Raw genomic sequence first — 11,997 nt, 5'->3', positions numbered from 1 at the left:
TGGTCAAGAAATCGGCGTTTAGAACGAGTTACAACCAAAAGTTTCATAACCAAATCAACATACCGAGACAATATGGCTTCTCACAATCAAGCGGAAATCGTACTATACGATCTGGCCTGCACCAAAGGCGTCTGCTTCAGCCCTGTCGTCTGGCGTATCCGTCTGATGCTCAACTACAAGAAAATCGCCTACAAGGCCGTCTTCCTCGAGTTCCCGGACATCGAACCTACTTTGAAAGAATTGTAAGCTCCTCAAGCCATCACACTCAACCAACCTTCTAACACCCTTCCCAGCGGCATTGCTCCCCACGCTCAAGGCAACGCATACACCGTCCCGGCAATCCACCACATCCCCTCGAACAAATACATCATGGACTCCCCCGCCATCGCCGCCTTCCTCGAGCAAACCTACCCCAATCCACCAGTCCCTCTAGAGTCAGAGCTGGGCGACAAGATCCGCGCCGACTCCCGCGCCATCGCCGCAATCGTCCTCCGCAACTCCCTGATGCCGCGCGAAGTCCGCATCCTCGCGCCTCGCGCCGCAGAGTATTTCCGCTCTGCACGGGAAGCGGCGCTGGGACCTAGCTTGGAGGAACTCCTGCCTCCTCCAGAGAAAGAAGACGAGGCGTGGGCGGCGGTGGAGGAGAAAATGAGGGCGAATGGGGAGATGATGCGGACGAGGAAGGCTGAGGGGCCGTTTATTGAGGGGGCGAAACCTGGGTATGTGGATTTTGCGATGGTGGGGAATATGCAGTGTGCGAGGGTGATTGATGAGGGGGTGTTTCGGAGGTTGTATCGGTTTGAGGGGTATAGGGAGGTTTATGATGCTTGTGGAGAGTGGTTGGAGAGGAAGGATTAGATGTGTGGTGACTGATGGGAATGGGGATGAGTTGGGCAGGACAGGGAGATAGAGGTGTAATGTGTAATAGCCTTCAATGTGAGAAAGCTTCGTCCTTGAATGTAGCCATCCTGTTGACCCCGTGATGGAAAGTATGAGAGAAAGTTGTGGTTGATGAAGGAGTAGAAGTACGTGGGCGCTAAAAGTTTAATGAATGAATTGATTGACGCATTGATTGAAATGGGGTCCAAGCTCCCTGATCTTGGCCTATCTCACCTTCCCTCGCCGCGCAGGAGCTCTCGTTTCAACCACAAGAGCACAGCTCACGACTCGCTGGTCGAGTCCCCAAAACAATGCGCCCAGGATGGCGCACACCACAACAGAATCGCTGGACGAGCTACGCAAAATTGTCAGAACTTGCCCTATAATCGACAACCACGCCCACAATCTGCTCAAACCACAGGGTCTCAAAGCCGAAGACTTTCTCAGTGCCACGTCAGAGGCGGAGGATGAAGCTCTCGAGGACCATGTCAAGGCTCTGCCGCATTTCAGAGCGCAACGACAGCTTCGGACGCTGTATGATGTTCCTCACGACGCGGATTGGTCGGCTATCTTGAAGAGACGGCGAGAGTTGCTTGAGACTGATCCGAATGGGTTGATCGCGAGATGTCTTGAGGGGACACATACGATTCTCGTGGATGATGGGCTCTATGGAGACTTTGAGGATTACTCTTGGCATGACCAGTTCGTAACCACGCCTTGCAAACGCATTGTGCGAATCGAAGCTGTCGCTGCAGAGATCTTGGAGTCTTTGCATCAGCAAGGCAAGCTGCCTGCTGGCGTCGATATTGCCGACGAGGAGGCTTGCTCGCTTGCTTGGCTGGACTTCATTGCTGCTTTCGAGGAGTCTATCGCGGCTAGTCTCGAAGACTCCGAAGTGGTGGGCTTGAAATCGGTCATCTGCTACCGCTCAGGCTTGGACATCATCGTTGGTCGGGATGCAGACGTGTCAGAGGCCGGCCTTCGAAGCTTTCGTCGACACTTCTTGCCCAGCTATGTGCAAGACAAGTTTCGTGTCGAGAGCAAGGGCATGTGTGATGCTCTTGTAATTAGCGCGTGCAAGCTGGTCGACGCTGCACGCAAGGCCACGGGTATTGCGAAACCAATTCAGTTCCACACTGGCCTCGGGGACAACGACATATCGCTGCTCGAATCCGACCCGGCATGCATGCAGCCGTTGATGAAACACTTTCCGAGTGTGCCCATTGTGCTTCTCCACTCGTCCTACCCATTTACTCGTGAAGCTGGATATCTTGCAACCGTACACAAGAACGTCTACCTCGATATCGGTCTCGTGTTTCCCATGGTCTCTAGAGATGGTCAAGAGAAAGTTGTTCGGCAGGCTCTGGAGATCACACCGACGTCTAAGATTTTGTGGAGTACTGATGGCCATCATCACCCCGAAACATATTATCTCGCCAACCTGCAAGGCCGTGTGGCTTTGGAAAAGGTGTTGTGTGAGTACGTCACCCGCGAGGACTTGACGGTTGCTCAGGCTGTGCAAGCCGTGAAAGATGTTCTATTCTTCAACTCGAACCTGCTCTATAACCTCGACTTGGTGCTACCCGCTACAGGCGGACGCAGTGTCTCGATACACTCCAAGTCGAACTCTAGAGATGTAAGTAACTTCACTTAGGTCTTGTGCTTGTCAACTCGATCCACTTTGACGAACAATTCACACACTGCATCTTCGTGACAATGCAAGTCATTTCACGTGCTATTCTCAATTCAGTGCTGATGCCAGCATAGACAAATGCCAATGGTACACCAATGCCAACTGTCGTAGCCACTCGCAGCATACCGGCCGCCATGAACACATATCGTCAGACCGCCAGGCAGGGTAGTGTGCAATATGTCTTCGTTCAATGGCTCGACTACAACGCACAGATGCGCACTCGATGGCTACCCATTGTTGAGTTTGATAAGATGATGACTAGCGGGCCAGGGCGATTTGCCATATCGAACGGAAATCTTGGGACGACTCCAAATGATCATATGTCATCGATCTGTGACCCTGTTGGGAGCATATACGTTGAACCCGACCTGAGCAGCTTTCGTCTTTTGCAACCGACCGGGCCCGTCAAGAACGCCGCAACCGTTATGGCCAGATTCACCGACGAGCAGGGCGTAGGTCTCGCGGCATGTCCAAGATACACGCTGCAGCGTATCGTCCATTCTTTCGAACAAGAATATGACATCAACTTCTTGGTCGGCTTCGAGATTGAGATCACATTCTGCAGGCGAGGGCCAAAAGGCAGCGATGATCCATTCTCGCCCCTCGACGCAAACCACGCATGGGGCACCTTTAGCGACGAGCAGTACATGACTTCTGTGGCCTTAATGACATCCATCGGTACAGTCCTGCAGAACATAGGGATACCGATCCAGGCACTGCATTCAGAGGCTGGCGCAGGCCAATACGAGTTCGTACTCCCACCGCTACCTCCAGTCCAGGCGGTAGACACCCTGATCCAAGCCAAACAATGCATCCAACAAATCGCCACCCAGAACGGCCTCCGAGCAACCTGCCACCCCATGCCCTTCCCAGGCATCGGCACCGCCGCACACGCCCACATCTCCCTCAACACTTCCACCCTCCAACTCTCCCAACTCGAAACCATCGAACAATCCTTCATCGCCAACATCCTCGCCCACCTCCCCGCCATCACAGCCATCACCATGCCCCACCCCGTCAGCTACGGCCGCGTCGCCGACAACAGCTGGACGGGCGGCACCTGGGTCGCATGGGGCACCAACAACCGCGAAACGCCCCTCCGCCGCGTCTCGGCCCAAAGATGGGAGATCCGCTGTCTCGACGGCCTGGCGAATATGTACCTCGCTCTCGGTGTGATTTTGGGGGTAGGATTGGACGGGGTGAGGAGGTCGGTAGAGCTGAAGATTCGGGATTGCAGGATGAATCCTACGAAGCTTTCGGAGGAGGAGAAGGCGGGGTTGGGGATTGTGGAGAGGTTGCCGAGGGGATTTGAGGATGCGCTGGGGGCGTTGGAGAAGGATGTTGGGGAGGTGGGGAGGATGGTTGGCGGTGGGGAGGGGGAGGGGTTGTTGGTGAGGAATTGGGTGGCTGTTAAGAAGGCGGAGCAGGAGATGTTGAATCAGATGGGAGAGGGGGAGAGGAGGGCGTGGTTGATTGAGAGGTATTGAGTGGTAATTGTAGTGGGGGAGTATGAGTTGATGCTGAAATGAGATGATGAATCTACTGATGATCTTGGAGGAGACTGTTCCTCCCCACTATCCATCTACACAAGCTCCCTGAAAATTTGGTCTACCAGCCATCCCCATAACACCTCACCCTCGACCAGTAAAACGCCTTATCATTCCTCAACGTAAACTCGCCCCAATCGTCCGTCAGCTTATTGTGACTCCAAAACCTCTTCCACGCCAACTTATTGTTGCGCGTACTCTTCCCCGCGTTCGCCACGGCCAAGTGCATCTTGTACGTATACTTGGGCACGACGCCTTCCGTTTCGATGAACAATTCCCCCTCATGTTCCTCTTCGCCCGTGAGCGGGTCGGGCGATGAGGAGGAAGCAGGGCCGGAGAGCCTCCAGCGCCCGCGCAGGGCGTCTTTCATTACGGAAGAAGGGAGGTACGAGCCGTGGTGGGAGTGGAGGTTTGCTTTTGTGAGGTGATGTACGACGTCGGGCGGTTCGGAGGTCGTCAAGAGGGAAATGGCAGAGCCGTCGCGGAAGAAGCGCAGGTAGCGGAAGTAGGTCACCACGTGGATCGGGGCGCCCCACGTCAGTGTGTTGGTCGCTGTGGCGCCGGCGCGGGTGTAGTTCACCGTGGAGATGTAGCAGCCGTTGAAGCGCAGGCGGGGACGGGTGCGGAAGAGGTGGCGCCAGGAGGAGGCGTAGGTTGAGTGCAGGAGGGAGTCTGTCAAAGCGTCGAAGGACTGTTCGCGTTCTTTTGGCAAGGGGACCAGGGGTGGGGTTTCGGTTTCGTCGATCTCGTCGTCGAGGTACCGGGCGATGTTGTCGCTCGCGGAAATTGGGAAGCCTTCGATGTCGACGGTGTAGTCGTAGAGCATGGCGGCGAACCCAAATTCGGGGCCTTGGGCGACGCGTTTCCAGATGGAGTCTTCGGTTAGGACGAGGTAGGCGAGGCGTTTGCAGACTTGGGTGAGGCGGGCGAAGGAGGCGACGTCTTGGGTGGCGAGGTCGATGAGGATTTGGGTGAGGATTTCTTCGGGCATCTCCGCGAGGAGGCAGCGTTCTTGTGGGGAGGCATCTGTGGGTGGTGGTGGGGGTTCGATTCGAAGGGCGGAGAAGTCGTCGACTAGCTGTTTGAGGGTTGCTGGCAGGGCTTCTGAGGAACTACCATATAGGGAGTGGTGGTCGGTTCGGGGGACTGTGGCGGCGGCATTGGATGTATTGGGGTTGGTCGGTTTGGGTTTCACGAAAGATGATGGAGGGAAGTGTTTGCGCTTGTAGGCTTCGTGGACGCCGTCGTCGAGCTGTGACTTACCTCAGCATGCACGTACTACAGAGAAGAGGAATGAGGGGAGGTGTACTTTGAATGCCTTTCGGTAGTGTCTGATGCTCTCGCCTAGATTGCCTTGAGTCTCCCTTTCTACGGCCCTCTCGTAATGTTCCAGCGCTGAGCTAGGCTCTTTGTATACGTCTCTGTCGTGGTCCTGTCCTTCTTTCCCGAGAACTAGCTGCTCCTCCTTGTTCGGGAGATCGTGGTATGCCTTGGGTTCTACCTCTTCATTGTACGTTCGACTTGACGAGGGTGCGGCGGCCGTGGCGTGTGCTGGCGGAGGAGCGCCCCTTTGCCTCTGTATCTTTTCATAGGCTTTCTTTGTCGATGGCGTTGCTGTCTGCTTGTTCCGGGCTTCTACTTCTTCGCGCCATCGCTGTCTGAATGCCTCGAGTTCTGCCTCAGTCTCTGGCGCCGTGTTAGGTGCCTGTATCTCTTCTGCGCTCATCTTTGCAGACATTGATGTATCTCAAGAGTGTAGGACATTGAGCTGATGGCAGTGGTTGTCCTTTGTTGAAGAGGTGACGTGCCTCGCTCGGGTGGCTCTAGCTCGAAGGGGACGCCGCGATCGGACGCCGGAAGTGTATCTTAACCCGCATCATCGAATCATTCGCGCCACGACCAAATCGCGGACCTCTGCTACTTCTTCTTCTACACCTTTCAAACACCGCAGGACCGACGAAAGTGCAGCCAGGAGATCCAGGACACCGCCTTCCCTGGAGAAGGCGCACAATACCGCTCTCGGCGCCTTGGAGCGTCCACGGGAAGAGAAAGCAGACGGGATGGCGGCGGTGCACACTCAAGGCCAGAGGCACGACAGAATACTGTCCGCCGACGGCGAGGGCGAGTCGGACACGACTGCCTTGCACCTCACCTCACCGCCGTCGACAGTACGGACGGCGGCAGATCCGGAGACCTCAGTCACCCAGAAAATGCTCTCCGCCGTGAGTGGGAGCATACTCACCTCACTGCTCGGTATGACCTTGATGGGCACATCTTTCACTCACTCTCAGCTAACAATTTGTCGCAGTAACGCCCCTCGATGTCGTCCGCGTCCGCCTCCAATCCCAATCAAGTCCGTCCCCCTCCTCTGCCCGCTTGCCCTCGTTCGTCCAATTGCCCCCAAACCTCGGTGTTACAGCCTGCTGCCGCGAGGTCTTCTGGGTGCAGAACCAATCCCAATTCTGCGTCGCTTCTCCCTCCCATGCCGCCGTCATTGATGAGGCGATCATCTCTGACTGTGCGGCAGAAGAGACCCAGCGTCGGACGTTCAACTCGACCCTCGACGGCATCCGTAAGATCGCGCGGAATGAAGGCATCTGGACACTATGGCGGGGTCTGAGCCCGACGTTGTTGATGGCAATCCCGGCGAATGTCATCTACTTTGCCGGATACGACTGGTTGCGAGAAAGTGCAAAAAGCCCGATGGCTGGACGAGTGAGCGATGCCTATGCGCCGCTGGTTGCGGGAAGCACGGCAAGAATTATGTCGGCAATAGCTGTTGGACCTATTGAGATTCTACGGACAAGGATGCAGGCTGTGCACTCGTCTGAGAAGGGGGTTCTACGGTCGACAATGGTGGGCCTGAAGGACATGGTTGCTTCACAAGGCTACTTGTCTCTATGGCGAGGTCTGTCTCTGACGCTGTGGAGAGACGTACCTTTTTCGGCATTATACTGGTGGGGATACGAATTCGGCCGCAGGGAAATCGACATGATACGAGCACGCGCAGGCCCCATTTCTGGCGAACGCAAGAAAGACCATAGCACCAGGACATTACTTCTGGACTCATTCATCGCCGGAGCCAGCTCAGGTGCGATCGCCGCTCTCGTGACAACGCCTTTCGACGTAGGAAAGACTCGCCAGCAAACCGTCATCCAATCGAACATGTCAGCTGAGGTACGCCGGAACCTGCCCGAGGGCAAGACAATGCCACGATTTCTCTGGCATATCTACCAGCACGAGGGCCTCACAGGTCTTTTCAAGGGCTGGGGTGCACGTTGTCTCAAGGTAGCACCAGCTTGTGCTATCATGATCTCCAGCTACGAGATCGGCAAGAGGATGGCGACGACGGTTAATGAGAAGAAGGAGCATCATGAGAAGTAGAGCGCAAAGATGACCGTCTCGAGGGAAGAGGTTCTTTGTTTCAGTATTTGCAGCATTTGCGAGCGTTTCGTTGCATTGGGTGCATAGGCGGCATGGCCAAAAAGGAGTTCTTTGGGTGGAGATACCCCGATTTTGTAAGACTACGATGGCAGGGAAAAGTGCCTTTCCTGCTCACAGATAGATTCATCGACTCCTCAGAAGAAAAGTGAAGTCAACAATCAACTTATCGGAAAGGTCTCTGTCACTTCTGCTTCGTATGGCGTCGTCCTCCTGCGGTAGCCTCTAGGTTACTACCACTTTCCAACTTACGATCCAACGAATTCGACCGAAACCTCCAACTCAACATGCCGCTTCACGCGTTCGCCCTCGTTCCTTTGCGTGACCTCTCCTGCACCTGGCTGCCTGGGCCAAAGCGTACAGATGAGATCTGGCGTGTCGAAGGTAATCCGACCGCCTCAGCAAAGTACGTTGTTCCCAAGGGGTACACCGTCGTCCAGTGATTGTGTGCGTGCAAGCTCATAGTTCGCAGTGGTGTAACAAGACGCAGGAAGCTTAAAGTGTTTTGGAGACATTTGCTTTGCATTTTCCGGCGTCGCCCGCTGCAATCTTTTTGTGCGGCGCAGACGTCCTGCGAGGGGGGCTGTGGTTCGGTAGGGAGCGTAGCTATCAGTTGCAGAATCTTACGTGGCGTGCTGAGTGCGACAACGATGGAACGAGGACTGTCGTTGGTGTCGTGTGATGTGTCTGAACTCTTTTGGGAGCTTCTGAGAACGGATGAGTTGATTAGTGGAAAGGATAGGTCTCTTGCTCTGGCAGGCAGAAGCTTTTCTTCACCCTCGTTGTTATCGTCAACAGGAAGATGAGCAAGTCAGTGGCAATGAGTGGTTTTGCTCTAGACTTGTGCTCGATTCGTTGGGCGTTCTTTGCTTCCTCGTGTATCGTAGTGACCATGCCATCCGTTTCCTCTCGTGAAGACAGATGTACGATCATGTCGTTCACGTCCCGATGGTCCACATTTTGAAACTTGTTGAAGATGTTGTCGCAATATCACCTCCATGCAGCGCCGCAGTGACTCCATATCTAATATTCTCGGTATGGAATGCGGTACGACGGATGGTGTATTGGTGTTGCTTGACGACGTACTGTTCACGTGCAAGTCGCCATGGCGGTCTGCCTCGCGAGGTAGGTCGATATCAATGAGGATCCTATATTCTGTCGACCAGTCGCATACCAGTGCGAGGAACCGCTCTTTCGATGGTTTGTCTTTCGTTGATCGAGCTGTCACATAGGTCCTAGATCATGCTATTAGTACGGTCATTCGGTCCCATGCCAAATCGATCTCCGGCGCTTGCATTGTTGTCACCCATAACTCAGGTTCCAATCCTGAGACTCATCCTCGCGAAAGCCAGCTGAACGCCTGGGACACTCCCTGCGAAGTTCGACGTTCGATGCTACAATCCTAACGCCGATTCGCAGAGCAATGAACGCGTTATTCGGGGTTGTATGCACCGAGAGGCAGTTCATCAGTGTGTGTTCGGCAATGACGCGATGCGGCTCACGATCGCTTTAGGCGTCATGCCTACAGATAAGTCGACGCGTATATCGTCCTCTGAGCGCAGCATCTATCATCTTGCATCTTAAGCCCAAGTCGACCCATCTTCGATCATCGTTGGTGGTGTGGATCGTGAAGACGATCTTGCTTTTGATGTTTCTCCACGGCGAAGGGGGACCTCGCTCGCATCGGACCTTGGCTTCGGCAACGATAGACAAGCAGCTGGCGTAAGAGCATCGTCATGTGGGTTTCTGTGCCGCGTCTGCGAAGTTGCTTCTCATACGAGGATCGATCTCGAGGTCCAACAATCGAAGCGAACTCGAACAGTGCTGCCGACCAGTGCTTGAAGTAGCAAGCCATATCAATTGAGTTAACAGAGCCTCAAACGTCCAGCTCGTATGATAGTCGTACCTAGGTACGCCCATCTTTCCAAAGTCGACAAGAGTGAGGTCCAATCGGTACTTTTTGCCTCAAGCCACAACCGCCAAGCAACCTTCATCGGTGCAGAATGGTGAACCATCTCTGTGCCTAGTTGAAAGTTTCGGAAATGGACTATTTCCTTTGTTTGGTACGGAGAACGTGATGCTTTTCATCCGGGTATGGATGGCGAAAGGACCGATCGCAAGTCCGTCGAAGGCCTGCAGGCCGATTCTCAACAAGAGTGGTGGCGACTGGTGATGGATCTCTCAGCACGATGAAAGAGCCAAGCGTCGAGAAATGCTGGCTATCTCGAGCACGTGTCAGGGTAGCTGATGAAGCCAGGCTTGGCTATGATTTCTTCTGCCGTGCAAATTCGTTACCCCCACCGCCATTTTTTGTGTCGTGGAGTAGACGTCAGTGTGGATAAAACGTCTTGGTCGACGTAGAGGTCGCAGCGAGCATGCGTTCATGCGAGGCGGGTAGCAGCGAACATGAAGAGGCCCCAGTACAGACTGGCAGTTCGTTGTGTGTGTAGTCTCGACTCGATCATTGTCCAACCAGTCCCTCCGCTAGGTGTCGTTGTATCTGCTCATGTGAGTACTGCCAGAGAAAGCAAGGTTTGCCGAATATCCGATTAGCCACGGGGACAGCTGCAGGACGCAAGAGATTCTGCAGGGCACAAGGGCCTGGACAGATCTCTTCCTGCCGGTTTTGGCTTTTGCCCAACCTGAGCCTTCTGATGGTGGAGCGGTAGCTTTGGTGACAGACCTGGAGATGGGAGCCACGATGGTGTGGTCAGTGGAGCCATGTATGCACTCAAATCAACGTCACTTGATGGTTTGATCGTGGCCAGAGGCTTGACGAGGTCGATTTCTCCTCATTGTGATTGATCAATTGCCCTGAAGTGCTTTCTCGATCTGAGGAAGGGTCTTGCTCGTGCAGGCTGATGGGTTTCAGCCTCAGGCCATCGCTTTAACACTTCTTCGCAGGATCATTGAACGCTACTACCAGGCATTCGTTGTCGTCCGTCGTGTGACGGTGGCGTCTCACGCAGGGGTCGCAGGCCCCCGAGACAGCGCCCTGGTGACAGTTTCTCTGACGCCTCGTACGGCGCGGATTGCAGATTTTTCATGCCAAGATGCAAAGCACTGCCCGCCGGCCTCAAGCAACGACAAGAAGCGGTTGTCGAAACGAGAGGCGTTGGCGTTGGCGGAATCTCGTGAACGCGTGGGATGTCCGATCCGCGCTAATGCAGAGCGGGTCCTCCCCCTCTCTCCACACATCTTTAGGAAAGCAGCACGTTCTAATTTCGGCAGTCGTGATTGGTTCCTCGTTCTGACTTCACCTGGTCCGCATCCGCTGAGAATAGGCGGGTTCGCCCACATCAACGACTTTGGAATCGCGCAATCTCGGTCTTGAGCGCTGATTCGTATGCTACCGTTGCTTTGAGGAAGGCCCCACTGCCCATTCGAGCAGTCGCGTGGCTCACCCATAGGAGGGACCTTGTGCTGACAGGCGAAAATGCAGGCCGGGGGCACACATGTCGCAGGGATGGAGAGTTTGGTGTGGCCAGCGGGTATAGAAGGATGGGCTGGGCGTATCAAAAATACTCGAAAGGTAGTAGCATGGCTGCAGCAGCACGTCTGCGAATGAATCCTCGCAGGCTAGCGAGCATGGCCAACAGGCCGCAACGGACGGCATGTATTGGCTTGGCTGTTGTAGCTCCAGTGGTGGCACCCAGGTGCAGTTCAGCTCGTAGAGGCTGATGATGATTCGAAACTGCGCTGTGTCGCCCGTCCCGATCGCAGAGGGTTGGCATGACAGCAGGACGCCATAGGCCTAACCGCTGCTGGACACGCAGGGCAGACATGGCTCCATCGGTGATTTCAACTGGCATCCACCGCAGCGCGACGACGGCCAGGCATGTCTGCTGGGGGCGGTGATTCGACGGTGGGTGTAATGCGGCCTCGGCTGATAGGAGCAGGGACCCTGTCGCTGGTGAGGGCGATGGCGATCCGATTCTGGCAGCACAGCCGGCCGCGAGCAACGAGGCTCTGCTTGGCGACGGTCAGAGGTCGCTGGGAGGGGCGCAATAGCACAGCAGGTGCTCGAACGGCGGGTCGCAATTGGGTGTCGGCCAGAAAGTGGTCGAGGGGCTAAGGCAGAGTGGTCGGCTCGAACTCAGCGTGGGAGGCGAAGCTAGTACAGTCAAACCTGGATAACGCAATATTCCGTAGGAACATAACCTCTTTAACGCTATACTTTCAGCTTCAACTTCTAAAATTCGGTGTGAACCTCTTACCTGCCTATATTGCCTTAACCTGATCAATTTATTGGCTAAACCAGGTATTAAAAAGATGCCTTCAGACCGCAAGACACCTGGCCTTTCAGTCTCTCAAAGGAAGGCCCTTCGTCAATATGCACAACAACACCCTCAGCTAACTCAAAAACAACTCCAGCAGTGGTTCTTGAACGAATTCCAGCGCAGTATAACGCAGCCTACAGTCTCAGAAAGCCTCTCA

The 11,997-nt window shown here is 54.8% G+C and overlaps 4 protein-coding genes across 4 annotated transcripts; 3 read left to right on the top strand and 1 right to left on the bottom strand.

Moving 5' to 3' along the window:
* Positions 1–72: 72 nt before the first annotated feature.
* Positions 73–858, top strand: M409DRAFT_55181 (uncharacterized protein; the record flags this gene model as incomplete). Its single annotated transcript, XM_033812931.1, has 2 exons — positions 73–242; positions 294–858. 2 exons carry the CDS (start codon positions 73–75, stop codon positions 856–858), a joined length of 735 nt encoding a protein of 244 aa, XP_033667229.1.
* A 343-nt stretch (positions 859–1,201) lies between these two features.
* On the top strand, positions 1,202–4,059 carry M409DRAFT_66787 (uncharacterized protein; the record flags this gene model as incomplete). Its single annotated transcript, XM_033817095.1, has 2 exons — positions 1,202–2,515; positions 2,725–4,059. The coding sequence occupies 2 exons, from the start codon at positions 1,202–1,204 to the stop codon at positions 4,057–4,059; spliced, it is 2,649 nt and encodes an 882-aa protein (XP_033667228.1).
* Positions 4,060–4,180: 121 nt separating this feature from the next.
* M409DRAFT_66786 (uncharacterized protein) lies at positions 4,181–5,845 on the bottom strand (the record flags this gene model as incomplete). Its single annotated transcript, XM_033817094.1, has 2 exons — positions 4,181–5,371; positions 5,429–5,845. The coding sequence occupies 2 exons, from the start codon at positions 5,843–5,845 to the stop codon at positions 4,181–4,183; spliced, it is 1,608 nt and encodes a 535-aa protein (XP_033667227.1).
* Positions 5,846–6,179: 334 nt separating this feature from the next.
* On the top strand, positions 6,180–7,503 carry M409DRAFT_55178 (uncharacterized protein; the record flags this gene model as incomplete). The annotated part of the gene is made up of 2 exons (XM_033812930.1): positions 6,180–6,372; positions 6,428–7,503. The coding sequence occupies 2 exons, from the start codon at positions 6,180–6,182 to the stop codon at positions 7,501–7,503; spliced, it is 1,269 nt and encodes a 422-aa protein (XP_033667226.1).
* Between the last annotated feature and the right edge of the window lie 4,494 nt (positions 7,504–11,997).

The sequence above is a fragment of the Zasmidium cellare genome (assembly GCF_010093935.1).
Source record: "Zasmidium cellare ATCC 36951 unplaced genomic scaffold M409scaffold_19, whole genome shotgun sequence".
NCBI classification, from domain to species: domain Eukaryota; kingdom Fungi; phylum Ascomycota; class Dothideomycetes; order Mycosphaerellales; family Mycosphaerellaceae; genus Zasmidium; species Zasmidium cellare.
Note: the sequence above shows the minus strand (reverse complement) of the source record. Positions and strands in the feature narration are given on the sequence as shown.